This window comes from Simochromis diagramma, unplaced genomic scaffold (genome assembly GCF_900408965.1).
Source record: "Simochromis diagramma unplaced genomic scaffold, fSimDia1.1 OVJJ01000370.1, whole genome shotgun sequence".
NCBI lineage: Eukaryota > Metazoa > Chordata > Actinopteri > Cichliformes > Cichlidae > Simochromis > Simochromis diagramma.
This window is the reverse complement of record NW_024387012.1, coordinates 949,596-971,964: the sequence shown is the minus strand read 5'-3', so window position 1 is coordinate 971,964 and position 22,369 is coordinate 949,596. Positions and strand designations below refer to the sequence as shown.

Sequence of the window (22,369 nt, the reverse complement as noted above, 5' to 3'; positions counted from 1 at the left end):
CTCTGCACTGAATCATACTTGTTATTAACCTCTGTCTCTCTTCCACAGCATGTCTTTATCCTGTCTTCCTTCTCTCACCCCAACCGGTCGCAGCAGTTGGCCCCGCCCCTCCCTGAGCCTGGTTCTGCCGGAGGTTTCTTCCTGTTAAAAGGGAGTTTTTACCTCCCACTGTCACCACAGTGCTTGCTCAATCATATGATTGTTGGCTTTTTCTCTGTATCTATTATTGTACGATCTACTGTAAAATATAAAGCACCTTGAGGCAACTGTTGTTGTGATTTGGAGCTGTATAAATAAAACTGAATTGATTTGAATTACTTAGGATCACCATGATGTAAACTTTGGAAATAAAGCAGGTTTTGTTTCAGTACCAGAAAAAATAAAACATTTCTTTTGATACTTGGTAAAGATACAAGCCAGCTATGCAGACTAGAAAGGCAACAAAACAGAAAAAAGTTACTACTTTACAAAAGTAATTAGAAAGGCTTCACTGAAGAAATTTCACAAATAACACCCAGATAATGTGGGAAAACCCAGGAAGGACATGGTCCAAAGCTGACTTTTCTGATAAGTGTAAAAGTAGATTTTTAGCTCAGGAATCATCTGATTACTGGAAATACTTCTGGTTTTGGGGGCTGCCTGGGTGGAGTGTACAGACAGCTAACAGCAGACCATTTACTGGGAATACACCAGCCTGCAGTGTTCTCACATTGGCACTAATCAGTGCCACTGGACATAAATATTCTAACAGACATGCATCAAAACTGTCAAATAGTCCTTTTTGTTTTCCCCCAAAACTTAGAGTTGATGTTGTGGTAATCACCAATGATGACTTAGACATCTGTGTTTTAAAGGCTGTTGGTTATATGTTCTTGGTTAAATTGCCATTTGCATTTATATATGCATCTCTGTCAAATAAACCCTAGAAATGTCCAGTGCACATATCTAAACAGGCCCTTGTTAAAATGTTCTGAGCTGATTATGCAGAAGGCCCTAAAGAAGCTTGCCTGTCAACTTGAGCTTCCCTGACTGGAGAAGGTCTGCGTCCAGTTCCCTCAGCAGGGCGGGCTCTTTTGAAGCATCACCATTCTGTTTGTCAGGTGACGCAGCCTCCTCATTAGAGTGGTTAAAAAAAGATGTGCCCGACTGTCCGTTACACACAGGCAGAGATGATTCAGCTTCTGTGGAGGGACAGAAAAATATACAAAACAGTCTGAGGACAGTTAAGCACACATGACCAAATGTTTGTGCACAAACACGGTTTTCTTCAGACCTGCGCTGCTTTTCACTGTGTTGTCTGTCGCCTCGCTATCTGCAGCAGAAGCACCTTCAGTTTGGTCAGCCTGCTCTGCTTCCTCCGTTTGGCTCTCCTTGGCAGTCGGCAGTTTTGTTGAAGCAGTGCAGGTGGCTGGGCTTGGTTGAGGAGTTTTAACCTGCATTTTCAAGGCCTTCTCCTTTACACGACCCCCAGATTTAGCTTTCCCTTTGGCCCCCTTTCCCTTCCTTTTCCTCCTAAACACAAAGCAGAGGAAAATCTTAATGAGGCACAGCATAAAATTAATAGCTGCACTTACAGGCATGTGTCACGGTCATGCCACATTGCGTTTTTGAGGCCTTTCTGTGTCCATAAGGTTGCAGCTAAGTGTTATCAAGTTGTGTTTTAATAAAGAAGTGTCAAAAAGGAACACAAATAAGATGAAAGAGTACGATATTTCAGTACCTTGGTGCTCTGAATCCTGCCGTTTTAATCTCTTTTCCTCTGGGGCATACTCTGTCCTCCACTTTTCCTTCATCCTTTTCATCCATGGATTTTTGGTTTGACAAACTCTTCTTTTTAGACCCAGTGTTTGTAATTTCACCACTTTTTGAAACAGCAGCGAATGGTCTCTGTGGTGCATCTGATGTTGGGGTATTAGCCTCACTGTCTCCGCTCAGTGGTTTATCAGCATCCTCAAAAACAGAGTCCGAATGTGATCCGTGATCAGAGTGGCCCTCTACAACGTGTCCATCTTTGTGGTTTGTTAACTCATGGATTTCACCTGTGTCCAAGCCGTTGTTGCTCTTGGATTCTTTACTTTTGTGGTCATCTTTGCATAGCTGTGTGTGACCATTGCTATCTCTCTCCTTGCCCACTCCAGGTCTCCTTTCCTTGAATGGGCCATCAAAACAAAGGCGGCGGCTTTCCAGGCCTTCAGAGTCTCTGTTTGTTTTATCTCCTTCATCAGAGTCATGGACTGAGGAGGAGTAAGACCGCCTCCCTCGGCCAGGCTCGGCAACTCCTGGCACAGGCAGTGGCGGTAATGCTTCACCCTTGGCAGCCACAGCGTCTCCTTTGATGCCAAGAATAGCCCGAAAGCTTCCTGACCTTTCCGTTCGCCCATATCCCCATGCTTTTCCTCTGCGAACCTTGATAGCCTTTCCTCTCCTGCAAAGAGGTAGAGTCTTGGTCTTACAGATTCCATGCATCTCTTGGTACCGCTGCCTTGGATCGACTCCTCCATCAGGACCCCCCCTGGGTTCCAAAAGCTCGACATAATCCCCATCGAGCTGAGGTTGTCTCGATGTCCGCCCAAGGCCGTCTTCACTGCGCCTTCGTCGAGGAAGCACACAGTCAGAGTCCAAGCCATCCGGTTGCAAATCCTCATCTTCTTCTTCATCCCAGGACCAGGAGTCTAATTCCCCAGAGGATGAGCCACCCCAGCCTCCGAGGCTGCTACCCCCCTCGCTAGGCAGACGGTTGGACATTAGGCCCAACTCTTCAGAGGGGTCGTGGATAAATTTTGGGTAGACTACCTCCTTCCATGGAAGTCTAACCACACCATCGCATGTACTGACCAGACAGGTGTCAAGTCCTCCTCCAACTTTGTAAAGAAGAGAAAGGAATGCATTTATGAAGAAAAAGTACAGGGTAATTTAAAAAAATAAGAAAACACCAACATCAGCTTGACTTGACTAAAATGAGCTTTGTTACATTTCTTTAGCTCTGCTGTTACGTTCTCCCCATCTGCCATCATCACCCTTATATACATACCCCCCGTCTTTCTGTCCTTCCACCTGGTAAAAAATATGATTCTTCAAGCAACCCACCTGTATTACCCAATCTTCAGTTCCCCAGTGATCTTTTCTAATGGTCAGATAAGAGGAATCTGTTCCTTACCTTCTCTCTTGTGACCTCGCTCTTTGTTGACGATGTGAAGCCACTCAGTGGTGAACACAAGGGGATGCTGTGACTCGGGCACCAAGATTTCCTGAACAGTCCGTCCCCCAGGAGCCAGGCATTTTAGTGCCAGCCTTGGGCAACGTGTAGAGAAGGGAACCACCTGTAGGTAGAAGTCATTACTGCGCAGAAGCCTCCAGTCCAAAGTGGAAAGTTGGACAACCACTTTTTCGCCCAGGCAGAGAGGCCAGCCAGAGTGAAGGAACAAGCAACCCAGGTACTGAGACTGACACAAGAAAACAAAGAGAGACTGTTAAATGTACGAACAGAAAATTAAACCTTCATTCAGATAATGTTAGATTTTGCTGAACAAGTCATCTTTCTGAACCCCTTTCGACTGTGTGATGCACTGACCTCCTTTTAGAACCATTAGAGTCCCCTGAGTGTGCACAATTGTGCTCTCCCATTCACCCACACCCACACTGGTGTCCGCCTGCATGTTGTATCTGGCTTAGTTATTTAAATGAGCAGAAATTCTAGAACTGATACCACACGAGTCAACGGTTTTCACAAGCTGAACTGGCCAAAAGCCAGTGCCACATACAAATGTCAGACATGACGTGTGTCCTAAGTGTAAAACTGCTTAGTTAGCAGAGAGTCAATGAGTCAGACAGAAACTTGCAGATGACCAGCTCCTCGCAACAGGCAGCCACTACTAAAACAGTTGGAAAACACATCAGGTGGCTTTGTAAGAACGACAGAATCAATTTCAATCAGTCCTAAATACAGAAAACCCTCCAGTGAATAGTAAAAGAATTTAACTGCAAATTCTGTGATTTCGGGCACAGCAGTGTGGGCCTCTTGTGGGACCCTCTGCACGATTAATCAACTGATCTATTTAGGTAATACACCTTAATCCAAGCACTATTCCCACCTTAATCAGTGGTGTGTCCAATCTATATCCCCTTTCTTAAAGCCTTGAAGCCTAAAACTCATCCAGAGCCTCTCTCTGCTGTTCCCAGTCACGTCTAATCGACTGACACAGGGCTGCTCGCTCCTCTCTCTGTGCCCTCCAGACTCACGAGACGTGATCAAATTAAATTCCTCCCTCAGCCTCTCCTCCATCTCCCCTTATTCTACCTCTGTCCTTTATTCAATTTCTTCCTCTTAAGCCTCCCTTCTGTCTCATTTCGTGCCTGTTCTGTCACTGTGGCAAGCTTTGGGGAAGCAAGTATCTGATATCTGTCAGGGTGAATATTAGTATTAAAAAGCATGTGCAGCTTTTCCTCTCTTAAAAAGTTTGCCTATTTCGAGCCAGTCCGCAATCTGTAACTCTCTGTGTCCTCTGGCCCACCCCCTCCTTCTTCCTCAATATGCCCCAGTGTTTGCTCCTTCTTCCCCACCTCCCATTACTCAAAAATTCCTCAATCAGTCTGCTATTGCCTGCTAAACTCCAGCATCGTCTCTGTTTTCGCACAGGCACAGTGAATGGGAGTCATGTTCATTCTCTCCTTCGACTCCCACCGCTTCTCTGTTACTCACTCTTTCTCTCGCAGCAAGTAACACACTCACATATGGAAGGCATTATTGTCATGACTCACAGTCTAACTCCCATCCCAGGCAGCTCCACTCAGCGACAATGAAAACATAGTTTGCTCACAAATGCTGTACGGGGGTGTGTATATGTGTGTATGTGTGTGTATAAGTCTAGGAAAACTGTGGAGGGAAATATGAGAACGTTCTTAGCTACCAATCTTGCACTAAACACTGCGACTTGTTTACCTTTGCGTGTCTCGGAAAGTTCAATATAAAGAATGCTGTTCAATTAAACATCAGGGATTCGAGTTAAATAGACATCGCGCCTTATTTCTTTGTCTCGGTTTGGCTAAGTGTGGCAGAAACAGCAAGAGAGTGACACAAAGTGGAAGTTGCATGTTTGCACAAGGTTTGGACAGTGTATCCTGTATCATATCATTTATATGCGTTTGTGTTTATGTATGTGGAATCCTAAAGACATCACAACATAAACTATTTATTTATACAAGACTGCACTGCATGTCATTCACTTCTGGAGCTTCCGAGGCAGGAAAACCACCACATTTGTTTGCAAATCTCAAATGTCACCAGAGACTTTCACAAATTTTACCGAGCAGCTAAAGTTTAGGGGCAGACTCGAGCCTCCATAATGTAGTGAACAACTGGTATTGGGTTACGTGTATCAAACCCTACATGTTTTAAGTTCTGGAGTCTTCCTGTCACCAGCTACAGAGACACTACAGGACCCCCGGCATAAAACTTGGACTTGACTGTTGAGAATACAACCCCAGTTTATATTGGAAACCACAGACTTTAAAGCCAGAATCTGTAGAAACCCCAAATAATAAAAAACAATCAGACAGGTTTTCCACTGTTCTGAAATGATTTAGTGAGAAATGTTAAAGACTAGACTGAGGCTTAATTTGTGCTGCATTCTGCCAACAAGATCAATACCAGCAGTTCTTTGTCTCCATCAAACTGCAAATAAATTTAGTCTTATTGGTTCCTTTAGTCGTTTGCTGTCTTTTAAAGGACTTTTTAATAACTTGTCTGTCAGCTTAATTTGACCTTTATAACTTGGACTTTACTAAACTTCATGTTGAAATGAAATCAAGACAGTAAGCATCTCCTCATGCATCTGTGGCTAAAACTTCCACGGATGCCACACAGTTACAGCGCTGATAACAGAAGAGATCAAATAATTTGGTTTCTTATCATGGGTATGCTACATACTTGTAAATAGAAGTTATTGACTTACATTTATCTGCACTTTAGAACTTATGTTTAAGAGATTTGGCGATATCGCATCTTTTACTCACCTAACAGGTTTGGGCTTATTCTGCATAGCTGAATTTGACAAGGCATTGCTCAGATTATGAACTATGGCTTGACTGCCTTAAATTGTCAGTTCCCATAAGTAAGTTACCTGAGAAATGACCCAAGGACCATTTTAAAGGAATCAAGAAGCTAGCTGGTAAATTTCTCAGACTATACTTCTTGTGTGTGATGGCTGATTCTGTTTCTAAGTATTCAGCTTTGTGTGTGTTCCGTTCAAACAGTGTTTGCAGTTTAGAACTCACACAGGCATGCTGCTGGAGTTTGTGCAGGAGGTGCTTTGCAGGTACGAAGTAGTCCAGGAGATAGCGAAGACTGTCGTGTTGATAGGTCGACTCCAGGACTGAGAAGACCTGGACAATGGATGCAAGACTCGGTAAAAACACTTTGGAGTGAATAGAAAATTAAGCTATTCTCTGAATATCAGATTCTTAGGCACTAAACAGCATTTACTTTAGCAACATTTTTTTTTGTGTGTGTGTGTGTATTTTTTGTCTATCAGTGGATTTGTAGAGGGTTTAATTTCCCCTTGAGTGGAAGAATTTGCTCAACCCAGACAGCATATAATCAGTAGTTAAAGCAAGCAAATCACCAAGGCTGTTTAATTTGATCCCTCTTGTTGTATCAAACAGCTTTTTCCATGGCAAGAAAGAAAACTGATTGGAAGCTATGTGACAACTTGGAAAAAAAAAACAATTACAAAGTAAGTAGAGTAACTCTCAATGGTTCAAGCCGTTGCTAAAAAAATCTGTTTGTATCCAGGATTTTAAGGAAACAAAGCACCGAAAGCTAAATTAATGCTAGATATAGTTAGGGGTGCTATAATTTAAGAATATTTGGTTATAACTGACTAGATTTGCTTGTGTTATCGAAAAGTCAAGGTGTTCTTGCTGTAGGGTTTCAAATAGGGTTTCTGGTAGAGCAAAGATATGGAAAACATGTGCTTAATGGCAATACTGGAGTAGCAGCATTGAATAAATCACAAGCTTGTGTTTTCAGTTAAGCTCAGGTTTAAGGTTTAACTTCGCACTTGGTTAGGTTTGGAAACTACAAACCTCGTTGGATAGTTAGTTAAGATTTTTTTGTTAGATTTAGGCATCAAAGTCTCTTCTGTAAGACTTGAACACCAAAGACTATTTGGTTAGGTTTAGGTACTAAATACTTCTTGGTTAGACTTCTTGGATAGATTTAGGAACTAAAACCTTCTCTGTGAAGTTTAGGTAACATAGACTACTTGGTCCAATTTGAAAAAAGAAAAAAATAAATATCTAAGCTGGTTACTAAAAATACTAAAAACTAAAAATTTGAAAACTAGATGGAAAGTCTGTGCTATCCATACAAACCCAACTGCAAAAACAACTCAAAATTTGGCAAATTTCATTTTATTCATAGAATATATAAAAACATTTTAAATGTTTAAAATGAGCGAAACATATTAGCTCATTTTGAATTCGATTACAGCAACACGTCTCAAAAAAGTTGGGACACCGCCATGTTTACCACAATGTAAACCGAGCTGCTGGAATCGTGGGAGAGGAACTTTGTCCTATACTTGTCTACTGGAGGATTTTAGCTGCTCAACAATCCTCGGGTTTCTTTGTTGTGTTTTTCATTTCATGATGCTCCAAATGTTTTCAGTTGGTGAAACGTCTGGACTGCAGGCAAGGCTCTTCAGCACCTGAACCCTTGTACTACAATGGCACACTATCTTTATAGATGCAGTTTGCAGTATTTATGCAAGGCCATCCCTGAAAAAGAAGTAGTCCAGATGGGAGCATGTGTTGTTCTGAAACCTGTACACAAAGGCTTTTTTCCCCGCTAATACTGACTATAGACATTTCTGTGCATTTACAGAAGCTGTCTGTTTTGTAATTACATGACAGTACAGGCAATGGCCTACACATTTTACACTGTTATTTCCTACAATTTAAGCAGAAACAGATGTCTTTCATTTACTACAACAGCATGTGGACAGAGATAAACTGTTGAAACTGCACTTCTTTTACTTGTATTAAGAAGAATAATATTATCTCAGGGATTAAATATGTAGTTAAACCTGATTAAACTTCCTTTGCTGGCAAAAAGGAACGCGTTTGACATCCCTGCCATAGAAGACGGCAGCCTTTCTGGATCATGTTCACATATGGCTTCTTCTTTCGATAAAAGCGCTTTAACGTACATTTGCAGATGGTGATTTCCATGACAGGCCAGAAGATGACAGCCATTCAATATGGATTTTTTATATTCTGACTCTCTAAAAGGCTCTTTTTATATCCAATCGTGTGACTGACCAGTAGGTAATTAACCTAATTAGTTGTAAATGTTCTGCCAGCTGTTTCTTTTCAGAACCAATTACTTTTACTTTTTGTTGACCCTGTCTCTGTGACCCTTTTTGAGGTGCTGCTGCAATCAAATTCAAAATGATGTCATATTTTCATGAAATAGTAAAATTTCTGTGTTCTACTGTGAATAAAATAAAGCTTTAGGAGGTCATAGCATTCTGTTTTTATTTACGTTTTACACAGCCAACATTTTCAGAATTGGGTTTGTACATCACACTGTCTTTGTCTACACAACCCTTGTATATTTCCCTGAAGACGTGCACTGGGATGAAGTTGTGCGCACTAGTGAAATCTACCTGGGAGAGGAGGGGTGGGGCTGTGCTCTCAAAAGGAGGATAAAGCGATGAGAGCGCCCCCTGCACACAGTCCTCCATTGCCTCTGAACCCTGCGAGAGATAAAGAAAGGGTTAAAAAAGGGGTTTAATTCATCACCGGACACTGAATCAACTGTAATATCCGTTTGTGTTGAACAGCCGGCTCGTGTCTGTTTTTGCTGACGCCCACACGTACACATAAATATACACACATGGTCGGCTCTGAGCTTCCTGCTGTACGGCCTCCAGAGTGTCAAGCATTTCCTCCGAGGCCCAGTAAATGTAGAAACCCCCCAAAACAAAGGTGACTTCACTTCAGTGTGTTAACTCCCTAATACTTAGCTGCACACACACACACACATCATAGCACCGGGCAGGTCAGTGAGTTGGAGGGTGACTGCATGGAGCACATAACCCACTTAGTGTTTATTTTTGTTGGCATGGTAACCTGTAAACCGCCCCCCTCTCCAACTTCTCTTTTTCGCTCTCTACTTTAACATTTCCTCACTGATCCTCCAGCAGCTTCTCTTCCTATTTTATTTTATTTTTTACATCATCTCTATTTTTTTTTAACCCAACTTTCTTTCTTTCACCTCCCGCCGATTCTCTGAATGTCATCTGACAACAATTACATTGAGATTCTCTGCAACAGCCTGCATAGCGTGTTGAATATCTGCAAAAACCAAAGCAATAGACAGAAAGCAATAAGTAAAAAAAAAAAAAAAGGCTGAGGAGGGGAGAACAGAGTGTGTGGAAAAAAGTGGAGAGCGAGAGAGAGAGAGCCAGGAATGAATGAGCTGGTGGTGTTGTGGGGGCTTTTATGGAAGAAGACCTAGGTTGAACTGTATTTCAGTATTATTTTTTGGGCTTGTTTTTGTGTGCAGAGGAGAACTGAGGTTTAGCCACAAAGGAGGACAGAATGAGTCGTACAAGAAGGATACCATTTGAAATGTACCTCTTACACAACTTTTTGACTGAAATGCTCTCACAAAATGAAGCAATCAGTTTAAGAAAGATTAAAATATAAAGTCATATCTTATTTGCAACGGTTTTCGATCCAGATCTTGGGAAAAATAGTTGTGCTATTAACTAAAAGCAACAAGGAAAAGAAATGGTGTGGAAAGCGATTACTGTATCCTGCTTTTCAAATGCTGAAAATGAAAAACAAAGTGCATGTGAGATGGTCACAACAAGTCAACAGTATAACTGGGTGGAGTGCTGTTCTGCTGAGGTTATTCAGGGCCGCTCTGGACAGATGTTCGGTTCTGTTTCCTAACTAGTCTTTTGGCTAGAAAGCTCATTTCAGTCTGTTTAGTTGAACCCCTGTACAGAGTGGGTGAAAAACTCGACTCTGAAAACCAGAGAGAAGTCAGACACAGACTGCATACGAACATGGCTGTAGTCACCGCGATGTCATGCACGTTGGTGTTTTGAAACTGGATATGACAATCGAGGGGTGCACGTGACTGTTAAAATTAGGAATGCTGCAAGTTTATATAATAGCGTGTGGTACTTTGGGCTGCTCCTACTCCATTTCCCTGGGGGTCGCCACAGCGGATGGATAGCATGTTTGACTTGGCACAGATTTTGCACCAGATGCCCTTCCTGACACAATCTTCCCATTTATCTGGGCTTGGGACCAGCACTAGGAGTACACCAACTCGTGACTCCCTCAGTTTGTGTCTCCTAATGGTCTCAAACCAAGGAACAAATGTTAACCACTACACCACGGAGCCCTGTCAGATGGGAGGTACACCCATCCTCAATTGTACAATTGAACAATATAATGTTCACTTTATAAAATGAACATTTATTGCTGTAAAAAGACTTAGAATTGGCACAGAAGCCCCCCCACCGTAGGGTCTTCACCTATGGACCGGTCTTTAAGATGTCGCGGATAAATACAACAAAATAAAATGATACGACCAAGACAAAAACTGTGGCATTTGGTAAATCAACGTGAATTCTCTGTGAAATTGTGTAACTTTATTAGCAGCGCCCTCCTGAAATGCGCCAACAACACTGAGAGTAACATCCTCCTCTCCGCCCCTTAATGCTCTCTGGTCGCTATAGTAATGCATAAATATTTCTTTTAAAATAAGACACAACTACAACACGGGAAAAGACACAGGGAAACAGAGTTAACGATAAAAGAAAAAAGAAACCCTGAAAACCATAAATTTTACACCCGAGCCTCAACTCTCGTGGTCCGGTACCAAACGATGGATTGGTACTGGGCCGTTGCTTGGCGGTTGGGGACCGCTGATATAAAGCACCTTGAGGTGACTGCAGTTGTGATTCTGCACAATTTAAGTAAAAAGGAGTTAAAAATGGGGGGGAGAAAGTAAAAAGTGCTGTTTTGCTGTAGATGTATTTATAGTGAAACCTCTTTATGCAACCAGAGGCCAGTAGAAAAAAGAAATGCAGGTTTAAGGCACAGCTGTGCTGGCTTTACTTTTTCAAAACACAGCTTAGATTTCCATGGGCAGAGCGCTCAGAGGACATGTTTGTTCACTGGTTTTCTTTGAATGAAGCCACTAAATCACCAACAGACTGTCATTTTATTATTTAGTTTCCAGAAAAGAAAATCTTAGTAGGCTCAAGTGATATTTTCAGTCTTATTTGACTCAAAAAATGGAAAAGTGTCAGGTTATTAGAATTTCAAACTTTTTAGGCAAGTTAATGCAAGGCAAATAGTCTGTTTTATTACCTTAAACAACACTGAAGAATACACTCACCGGTACCAGGTACCCTTGTTCAAGCTTTTTATTTTATATTCAATTCAATATATTTTCTTTATATAGCACCAAATCTCTACAGTCACCTCAAGGCATTTTATATTGTAAGACAAAGAACGCATAAAATATCTAATCAGCATAACCACATGGGTGTAATTAAATGCATTTAGACATGTAGACAAGGTTCGGGATGGCCTGCTTAAGCTCAAACCAAATGTAAGAATGGTGGCTTTAAATGTGGTCTGAGTATTTCAGAAACTGGACAATTTTCCCACACAACCATGTCTCTGGTTTACAGAGAATGATTTGAAAAAAGAGAAAATATCCAGTGTGCAGCAGTTCTCTGGTTGAAGAATACCTTATTAATGCCAGAGGTCAGAGGGGAATAGCCTGGCAGATAGGAATGCAACAGTAACTCAAATAACTATTTGTTTCAACAAAGTATGCGGAAGAGCCTCTCTGAACACAGTAACAGAAGACCACGCCGGGTGCCATTTCTATCAGCAAAGAACAAGAAACTGAAGCTAAGATCACACAAGCTCACCAAAAATGGTCTGAAGAGGCTACACATGCTACTTCAACATTCAGGTGGTAGGCACAGTGGTGTATAATAGTGTGTGGCACATTTTGGGCCACTTTGAAACAACATTTAAAAGTAGTGCTGTCATCGTTAAAATGATGTTAACGCCATAACCGTATTAACGCGGCAAATCTCCGAGTTACCGCAGATCACCACACTAACATGTTGACGCCGTGCAGCCGCACGCACGGGGTGATCTGCGGTAACTCGGAGATTTGCCGCGTTAATGCGGTTATGGCGTTAACATCATTTTAACGGGATTAACGATGACAGCACTATTTAAAAGCCATATCGTGCATCGCCGTTCATGACCTCAGTGGACCCATCTTCTGACGGCTGCTTCCAGCAGAATTACACACCGTGTCACAAACCTCAAATCTTCTCGAACAGGCTTCTTGAGCATGATTGATGTTGATGTGACCACTTTACCTGCACTTTTTCAATGTTAAAATAAATAAATTATAAAAAAATTATTTATTAATTGCAAAAAACACGGTACGACCAATTGTGTGCAGGATTTGTGCTGCCAAAACTGTCTTTGTATAACACAGGGTGTGTATTAGTTTATTCACGATGGTCAACTGTGGACTGTACTATTTTACAGAGCATGCTATAGTAGGTGTAACAGTAGTAAAAAAAATAAAGGTTCAGACAGCCTTCTGGCTCACTGACAGAACATATTGAGTCTAGTAAAAGCACAGCAGGTGGTTCTGAGGATTGCAAGGCAACCCAGCAGTAACTTCCTCTTAAACTGAAGCCCTTTTCAAACATCCCCACTAGACAATTCAACAAAACACTAAATTAAAGCAAAAACTAAAAGATGTCAGCTGAAAATCTTGAATGTTTTAATTCTTTTTTGTGTGCTTCCTGTAAGACACAAACATTTCAGTATCATTAGACTCACTGTAAATATTAGCCAGTAAGTGTGCTTAGTCTTTTCTTTGCAAAGCTTTTGTGCTTTGAAGACTCTAAAAGACGCAAATAGGAACAACTTAGCTATTTCAGTCCATCTGGTGCAATAGAGGCCTTTGGGGGACTTCTGCCAGATGAATCATCCACAGTGTGCATGCACCACTCATACTCTTTATTTAAATGTTGCTAAAAAAAAGACATATGAGCATCATATTACCTATTTGGGCATTAACTGATATTTAGTGGACAACGTGAATTCACTAGCTGACTTTGTGGCCGACTAGCTAGCCTACAATAATATTTAGTTTGAATGTGCCATGTGCAATTGTATACCACCAGCAACTTTTTTATTTATTTTTATTTTTTTTAAACAGGCTTGAATCTCTTTGTGTTCACAGGCCTGTGCAGACAGCCTTCAACAGGATATACCACTGTTAACATCCACAGAATGGAATTTCTGTCTGGAAGCACAATTATTAAAAATGCACAGTGGAAATGATGTCTAACAGAGGCAGGAAAAGAGCAGCGCTGCTTTTCCACTAAACTGAAAAAGTCCTCGTTAAAAAAAATCAATACTGCTTATTTTCCAGTAGAATCACTGAAATGATGAGTGTTTCTGGGTAAAGGGTGACCACTCTCCTTTTTAACTTTAAAGCATCTATTTCAGTTAATAACTCTTTTGGTACACACAAAGCAAAGCAACAAGGATACATTCGGTAAATCTGATTTGTTGCTGGAATCCAAGACAGTAGAAGACATTCATGTTAAACCTGCTGCCTCTGCTTTGAGGGACTTTAGCTATAATCCAATTACTCTTCAATTGGACAGACACTAACCTTGAAATACAGGTCTTATTTTATAAAATGCTACGTTTTCAACAAATGCAGTCAACTTGCTGATAACTGTGCCCATGGCAAGTTATTACCAAACAAAGGAAACCAAAATTTGATGGAAAACAGAAAATGAAAATAGCTTTCATTTCAGAAGAGCATGAGTGGTCGTGCATATATTCGAACATGTACTGTATGTGCAGAAGGATTTTTGCGAGTCAGTTTTTTGAAGCTATATCGAATAATGACTGCACTGTAAAGCCTGATGAATGCTATATATCCACCAATACTTGTGTTCATAAAGCACTACACTCACCAGCCATTTGGTACATGTTGCCAGTAGTGGGTTGGATCGTTTCCGTCTTCCTCTGAAGCCACATCTTTGTGGCAAACATTCCCCAGAGTTCCCCAAAGTGTCCCAGAAAATATCCCCCACACTATTACCCCATGACATTGTGTGAATTTTAGAATTAGTTGCCTTTTCGTAGCTAATTTATTAAGTGATAACTAATGCGGTCTACTGCTGCTGTTCAGAGATGCTCTTCTGCATGCTGCATTTTTAACAAGCGGGTATTTGAGTTACTGTTGCTTTTCTATCAGCCTGGCTATTCTCCACTGACCTCTGGCATCAACAAGTCCATTTCACCCAAAGAACTGCCCTCAGTGGATATTTTCTCCTTTTGGACCATTCTGTGTAAACCCCCGAGAGACTTGTGTGGAAAAATCTGCAGTTTCTGAAATACTCAGACCAAGTCACTTTCAAAGTCATTTAAACCACCTTTCTTCCTCATTCTGATACTTGGATTGAACTTCAGTAGATTGTCATGCTCATGTCTCCAAAATGCTGCCATTTGATTGGCTGATCCAAGTTAACGAGCAGTTGAACAGCTTACCTAATAAAGTGGCTGTGGAAATAGGAAATATGTAAGAGTACTGAAAAAAAACTGAGGTTTGATAAATTACGAATGGCAATGTAGCGTATGCAGTTGGGGGAAAAAGCACTACAAAAACGGTCGTGACCAGTCAGGGAATTTCTCTTTTTTTGTCAAAAACCAGCTTGTTTTGTGTTATTTCAAAATGCTTTCACTTGATGAACAGCAACCACAAACACAAATACCCCGTCTTCTAACTACAACTTACAAAATGATGGGTGACATATTGCTCACTTTGTTTTGGTATTTAGGGTCTTACATGGTTGAGTCATCTATAAAATCGTGTGCTTTTCCAAGGCAGGACAGTCTGTTTAGTGTGCATCTGTATCCTCATGTTTGTACGGCAAAAAGTGGACACTGTGCGAAATTGGGGTCTGTCATTCTTGAGTCAGACTTCCTGTCTTTCTCTCCCATACGGCAACTTGTCTTCCACACTGATGACTGGCAAAGAGAGAACAATGGAGATATGCAGGAAGGGGTGTAGAAAAACGAGTGAGAACTCAAAAAAATAAGCCTGAGAGAGAAAAATAAGAGCCTGAGAAGTGGTTTTGGAGCTTATGACTGAGCGAGTTGAGAAACAGACTGAAAGAGAGACATTGAGAAGACCAGACAGATTTGCAGTGAGTGGGGGTTCAGACAGAAAGTGAGGGAAAAAAAGAGAACAAAAAAAGGAGGCTGACCAGTGGGAGAGATCGATGGCAAACAAGAGCAGCAGCAACCATGATAGAAACCAGATGTACATGAAGGACAGAGAAAGAGAGGAAGACGATAGAACAGGGAGGGGGCTTTGGTGAATGGAGGAGAGATAGAAAGTGACATGATTAGGAAGAAAACAGGAGAAAGATGCTGACAGGGAAAGAATGAGGAAAAAGAAAAAGTGAAGCGAAGCCAGCAAGGGAAAAAAGGCAGACAGACAAAAGGAGGATGAAGGGGGAAAGGGGGGAGGCCCGACATTGATTTGCTTTCTTAAATAAGCCTGTACAGCCAGATCTGATCTGACCTACTGTAGGTCAATCGGCTTCCAGGGATTTCTTATGGTTTGTTCTAGACTATTTAAGTGCTGAAGGAGTGTGGGCTGTTCTGAATTCATTAACTGCAACATAAAAAATCACAAATATAAATGATTAGAATGGGAGTTTCATACATTTTTTTAAATCATTAGACTTCCAGGAATGTAGAGAATCCCAGAGTTAACAGTTTATGAGCATAGTAATACTCCTGTGGAAAAAACCCTGCTTTTCATGCCTCTCCTCATTTTTGTATATGTTTGAGAAATCTGCGCAGATGTCTGCTGAGCGAGGGGCAGGGGTTAGCACAAAGTTTGTTGAACTATGACTCTAGCCATCTCTGCAGGCACATGGGGTCACAGCTGACCAGTCTTTGAACTGAAAGATGGACAGAAAACTAATTGGCTGTCTTTTGTTTCTGAATTAACAAATTATATTTCACAAATTAGCCAACATTTCAGGGATATACGCATGTATCAGTCAAACAAATGTCCATCCATTTTCTGCTGCTTATCTGGGTTCGAGCCACTGGGCAGCAGTATGAGCAGATAAGCCCAGACTTCCATCACTCTAGCCATCTCTTCTAGGTCATCCAGGTGGACACCCAGTCCTTCCAAAACCCGTCGAGACACATTTTCCAGTGAGTCCTTGGTCTGCCCCAGGACCTGCCCTGGTAGGAATCGCTGGAATACCTTTCCTAGGAGGCATACAGGTGTCCTGATCAGATGCCTGAAGGAAGGAAATTTTGAAGGAAACTAATTTCTGCCGCTTGTATCTGTGATCCCATTCTGTCAGTCACTATCCAGAGCCTGTGACTTTAGGTGACGGTAGGAACAAAGCCTGGCTGGTAAACTTTCATGCTCAGCTCTTTCTTCACCAGGGTCTCCAATGGCAAAGTGGAGGGGCCAGACAAGAAAGACTCAGACAACCCTATCACTTCACTATATCTCTAATAACTAAGAGATCTTAATGATCTAATCAATTACAGATCTAATAAACTAGAGATCTAGCGAACCCTTGCGGGGCAGGGTTACTGGGCCCTCACCCTGTGGTAGAGCATCAGGGGAGAGTATTTGGTGGCTTCGCTTTATCCGTAAGAAGCAACATTGATCTGTGCACCCACCATCCACTGGAGGGCTGTAGGGGTTCGGCTCTTTGGCCTAATTTGTGACTGATTGTAGGCTCTGCCATTTGAACTACAGCCACCCAAAAGCAAATGCATTGATATCAACAATGACTATCATCATTTAAAAATCACATGCTAAATGATTCATAGCTGCATGGACTGTGAATTTTCTCGAGCATAGTCATTTACTCTGAACAAGTTCAGCACTGTTGTTAAGGTGGAAGCAGCACAGCAGTTCCAGCAGAGTGGGAGTGGTAAATACTATGTTGTCTAATGGTGAATGCTCTACACATAAGGGATCAGAACGATGCCACCTTGAAATGAAACCGAAATGGGGTTTTTTTCGGTTTCATTTCAAGGTGGCATCATTCTGATCCCATATACACAAGGGTCCTATTTTACCCAGTGCAACAGAATGGCAGCTCACCAGCTTAACTGTCCCTCCACTGATGTACAAACAGTGCTTTGTTATCATTTATTAACACTTAGTATAAGAGTGAAAATGAAAGGATGTCAAATGATTTGGCAACTACTTTGTTTTAAATTCAGACTAAGAGCAAAATTAGATTAAAAAATGTGACGCAAACTCTTATTAAGTTAAAAATAGCTAGCTAGATATTATAGTAACAGCAATTTTCTGTTATTGGGAAAGTCTATAAATATATCGGCACTATTCTAATCCTTGGTAAACTGTGATGTCAGCCATGAACACTTTGGGGGATAATAAATGTTCAAAAAAAGAAACCTGTTAACATAAACACCCGTTTACCTCTTCTTTTTTTTTCTTTCCACGTCCACATCAAAAATGCAAATCTGAGTCTCTTTAGCAGCTAAACACCCAGTTGGTTACCACCTAGTTAACATTTTGTCTGCCATTTGGTGCAGAAAGCATGCAGTGGGTTTTATTGGAGCATTCTGGTGTGGCTCTGGGTCCAAAAACAGAAACAGTGAGCTGGACGTTTCTAAAATGCTCACTACAAGAAAACTGCAGACTTTTTAAGATTTGTGCTCTATGTTCTTTGGTCTAATATTAATACATATTTAAGCAAAAGACCACAATTTTTATCATTTATATTATCGCGGAAAAAGCTAGATTTGTGATTATGAAGTTGGATAAAATGTCCAATAAAAATGGCCCAAACAGCAAGCTGCTGAGCTGAAAAGTAGCCATCCTCGGTCTGTATGCACTCTACGTGTCAGAAACTCTGAACAATCACAGGAAACTTTGTTTGCTGTGATTGACAACATGATTCTGTCCTGTCTGGCTCTTTCTAGTGCAGTTATCTCCACTGAACTGGCACTGCAAGCATGTTTAAACAAACACAGAAAATGGTTTGCTATAGCTTTCATAATACTGTACACATTTTTCTTTTTTTCCTTTTTTTTGATGGATTGCCTTGCCAAACTCAAGGACTGGTACATCCCATTAGTTTCAAAATCAGAGCTTTCTGGGCAGAGGGAATGGAATTTTCACAAGGGAGCCCTGCTGTATGTGTTTGAGTGTGTGTCACTTTGTGTTTGTTGATTTATGTTAGCGCCTATGTACATGTGTTTGTTAGCAGCCTTGTTTGCCCCTGAATGGGAATGCACACTCATTGTCCACCTTGTTAGGTATTCAACTGCTGGTCAGCGTAAATATTTTTAATCAGCCAAGCAAATGGTAGAAACTGACTTTGACAAGATGGAGTTTTAAAGTTTAGACTGAGCATCAGAATTGGGGAGAAAGGTGATTTAAGTATTTGAATGTTGATGTCAGACAGGCTGGTCAGAGTATTTTAGAAACTGCTGATGTACTGTTATTTTCCCACACAGCCTCTACAGAGAACAGTCTGAAAAAGAGAAAATATCCAGTCAGTTCTCTGGGTGAAAATGTTTATGTCAGAAGTCAGAGGAAAATGGCCAGAATTCTTCAAACTGTAACAGTAACTCAAATAACTACTCATTACAACCACAGTATGCAGAAGAGCATCTCTTCAGCAGCAGAAGATTACGCCAGAAGCTACACCATGTCGAAAAGCTCAAAGCATCTTAAACTGGTTCACTGTACTCAAATGGACTCCAGTCAGACACACACAGTCAGACAGATCGCAATCCAGTAGAGCATCTTTGCGATGTGGTGGAATGGCAGCCACATCATGGAAGTGCAGCCAGCAAATCTGCAGCAACCATGTGATGCCGTCATGTCAACACGGACCAAACTCTGTAAGGAATGTTTCCAGCAACTTGTTGCACCAATTTAGAATTAAGGCAATTCTGGAAGCAAAAACGGCTCCAACCCAGTGCTACAAAGATGCAGCTGATAGAGTATCCAGTGAGTGTCCATTCACAATCACGTTTTTGGTGGGCTGTTTGTTACATAAACTCTTATGAGCACAGTACTGTGGGAAAAGTTTGATTTCTCTCCACGTAACGCTTTACTGTGACTCTGTGTTTTCGTGTGTACATCTGTTACTGTTTTCCATTCTAAACTGTCCCAACTGGGGATCGAGGAGAACAAAACTGCACAGCACATGTTCGTCCTTCCCCGAGGTCCATGCCATCCCTTGTTCCTCCTTTCTCTGCTCCCTCCCCCTTTTCCCCTCTCTCCAGCTTTTTCTCCCAGGTCCAGTGTGGAAAATGCAGCATCACTGAAACCACCACCGCTGCTCTCCAAGTCTCCTAAAAATAAAAAAAAAAGTAACCCTACCCTTCTCTTTTATTCTCTTCCTTCCCTGCACAGCTCTCCCTTTTTTTCCTGCTCTCTCTCTTCCTCTCCCTGCCAAACTGCTCCACCCAACTCGCAGAAGTTGAAATACAGTCACAGAGTTTCTTTGTTAACTTGGTATCCTCTTGATTTAACTTCTCATCAGACACATTTGCATGTGTTTGCCATCTCCCAGTCTGTCTGCCTCTGTATGTCACTGATCAGACCATAAGTGGGAGGAGATGGTTAGTCAAACTCCCAAGAGATGCAACAGAGGACTCTTTTCACTTTAGAGGCAGTCCCTTACTCCCTCCGCAAGTCGGCCACAAAAATCACCAACGTCACACATCTTAAATCGTATCATTATGATTTAGAGCCGTTGGGATCCTTGCAGGCTCTAAGCTGAGCGTTGTAACTGCTGACTAAACATCTTCTCAAATCAAGAGCAAGCTTTTGTCAGAGATGAATGAGGGATCCTTCTTCTTGTTCAGTTTAAAATGCACATGTGTGATCATCTATGCACTAGTCATGCATTCAAGAAGTAAAACAAGATCATTTATATCCATGGGCATAAAAGTTACACAAAAACATTGTGACAATGACGACTGGTCAATACCAGTAAAGATTTCTACACAAAAATTAAAAAAACAAAACAAAACAAAACAACAACAAAAAAAAAAAACAGGGGACTTACCATGACTTCAGTCAGGAATTCCTACGTAGTCTTCAGGTCCTTTCCTGAATTCATTTCCTCTGCGCATTCTCCGCAAAACTTTCTCTTTGTCTCAGTTACAATAATCAAGCTGCAACTCCTTTACTTTATAGGTTCGTGTCCCCTTCAAAGCTCGCCTTCTGTAAGATTTCGGCGCTTGAGGAGCAGCTCTCCTCCCCTCTCTTTCCCTTCCACTTCCACACTGTCTCGCTGTATTTCCCAGCCTGGGAATGTCCGAGCTGCACTGCTTCCCCCACCCCTCCTCTCTCCTGCCCGGCAGTCCCACGCACCCCACACCTCCCTCTCCTCTTCCTCCTCTCACCTAACAAGAGAACTACAGTCCCTCTCTCTCCTCTCAAACTTTCCATTTCCCCCCAGTGGTAACTTAAATGAATGCACAATGAAAAACCGTTACCCCACCCAGCCACTAGAAACCTCTGATGTTTTATTGTGAGCTTCTATTCTAAGGGCAGATAAGCTAAGTGAGTCTGTGTGCAATCAAATGTAATCTCATGGAAAGTGTGGGCTTCTCATCGAAAACACTCAGATATTAAATGGAAGCGTACGCACATGTTCAGTGCATCACTGAGGGGAGAAATCCCACCCAGCTGCCCTCCCCTTGACACATAAGCAAATGCCAGTGCAATTTGATAAGTGAGTCAACAAATAATGAAAATTCCCAGGTAGCACACTGGCAGCTGAACCAAGTGGGCTCAGTTTAGGGCCCATCCTATGTACAGTTCAAACTTTTAGGGGGGCTCAGCTCCCAGTCAATGTAGGTGTTTCACATTTGCAAACCTCAATTCATTTGGATAAACTTTACAATGCTACCTTCAGAAGCAAACTAATTAGTCAGATGGCCTATTGCAATGTCCAAGAATAATTCAGAGTGAATAATCAGGGATTTCAATACAATCCACCCGTTTTAAGGTGGAGCCTTTAATTATCAAACCCGAGGCAAAGGCTCAGAAGTTAAAGAAGTATTTGTGGAAAAGTGGATACGATGAGAAACATGCACAATATTATTTCAGTCTCTTAACCACAAACCCCATGATATACAACAGCATTATTCAAGTACTGACACTGGAAAATCTCCCTGCCACTTCACAGACTTGCACACGAAGTAAAGTGGCAATAGAGTTGTTTTTAAATGAATAAAAAACCCTCCGTCTATGCACACTCAGCACAGAGCATCATGTAGCACATTTTCACGAGTGGAGAATACATTTGTAGCTCCTCTTCCTCTGTCTCTTCCTCACATCCCCCGTGAGGCCTTGTTAGTTGTTGGTACTTCTGTTCAGCTAACATGTCGTTAATTTGAGACACTTTGCAGCATCTATTTTTTAGTCTTTAGTCTTTTCTCTCAGCTTTCTACCTCCAGCTTTTCACTACTTCCACCTAACTTTTTCTACAAGCCGAGAAGGTGTGGGAGGAACCGGTTTGCATTAAGAGATCTGATTGGCCAATCCAGTGTCAGTAATGAAAATGAACCAATAGGCTGCTGTACAGCCGGTGCACATTGGCCCACAGGGGAAAGGCCCTGTATGGCAGATAAGCAGCCCTGCTGTAGACCAAACATTACCCACGTGGGCCCAGCCTACAGTACTTTGATAACCGAATAAGAGTTTAATTCAAATCATGCTGCATCTAAATTTAAAGTTCTCCCTAATACGAATCTCTCTATATAAACTTCTTGACTCAGAGTCATCCAGAACAAATAATGCTGGATATATAAACCACTATAGACCTGCCGGTGATTAATTAAGCCTATAAATCATAATGGGGTTATTTTTTTTCCCCAAGTTTATTCACTTTGAGGATGAGCAGAATGAGCTAAATTAAAAGTCAGCTTTGTTTAAGGTTTGGATCACATTTTAGCTTTGAGATGACTCACAGTTTCTCATATGTTTTTACTGGATCTTTTCACTGAAAAAAGCACCGCACTGGTGGTTTTACTGTGCTTAATTTAACCGTAAGGGTTTGTGTTATAGACCGAGGAGGAACGATCTCAACCACTGCATCAGCGCCCCCCTGTGTTGTGTGTATGATATTGCAATTATGGAAAACCAGACAACGATGAGGAGCAAAGCGACACTGTACTGCCAAAGTATTCTCTCATGTGCCTTCACATGCACATGAACTTGAGTGACATCCCATTTTTAATC

The 22,369-nt window shown here is 41.6% G+C and overlaps 1 protein-coding gene across 2 annotated transcripts in view; it reads right to left on the bottom strand.

The window, feature by feature from the left end:
* arhgef40 (Rho guanine nucleotide exchange factor (GEF) 40) overlaps window positions 1-20,466 on the bottom strand; it is a 48,355-nt gene extending 27,889 nt beyond the window's left edge. Inside the window, exons 1-7 of one of the 2 annotated variants that reach the window (XM_040041045.1) lie at window positions 20,187-20,466; window positions 8,667-8,756; window positions 6,274-6,381; window positions 3,158-3,443; window positions 1,721-2,861; window positions 1,274-1,512; window positions 1,008-1,181 (exon numbers count right to left, since the gene is read on the bottom strand). In XM_040041045.1, coding sequence (XP_039896979.1) covers window positions 1,008-1,181; window positions 1,274-1,512; window positions 1,721-2,861; window positions 3,158-3,443; window positions 6,274-6,381; window positions 8,667-8,756; window positions 20,187-20,189 — 2,041 coding nt within the window. In that variant the 5' untranslated portion in view covers window positions 20,190-20,466. Of the gene's footprint in view, window positions 1-1,007; window positions 1,182-1,273; window positions 1,513-1,720; window positions 2,862-3,157; window positions 3,444-6,273; window positions 6,382-8,666; window positions 8,757-8,880; window positions 9,694-20,186 lie in introns of those variants that run through there. The other variant, XM_040041044.1, reaches the window with a different exon arrangement.
* Between the last annotated feature and the right edge of the window lie 1,903 nt (window positions 20,467-22,369).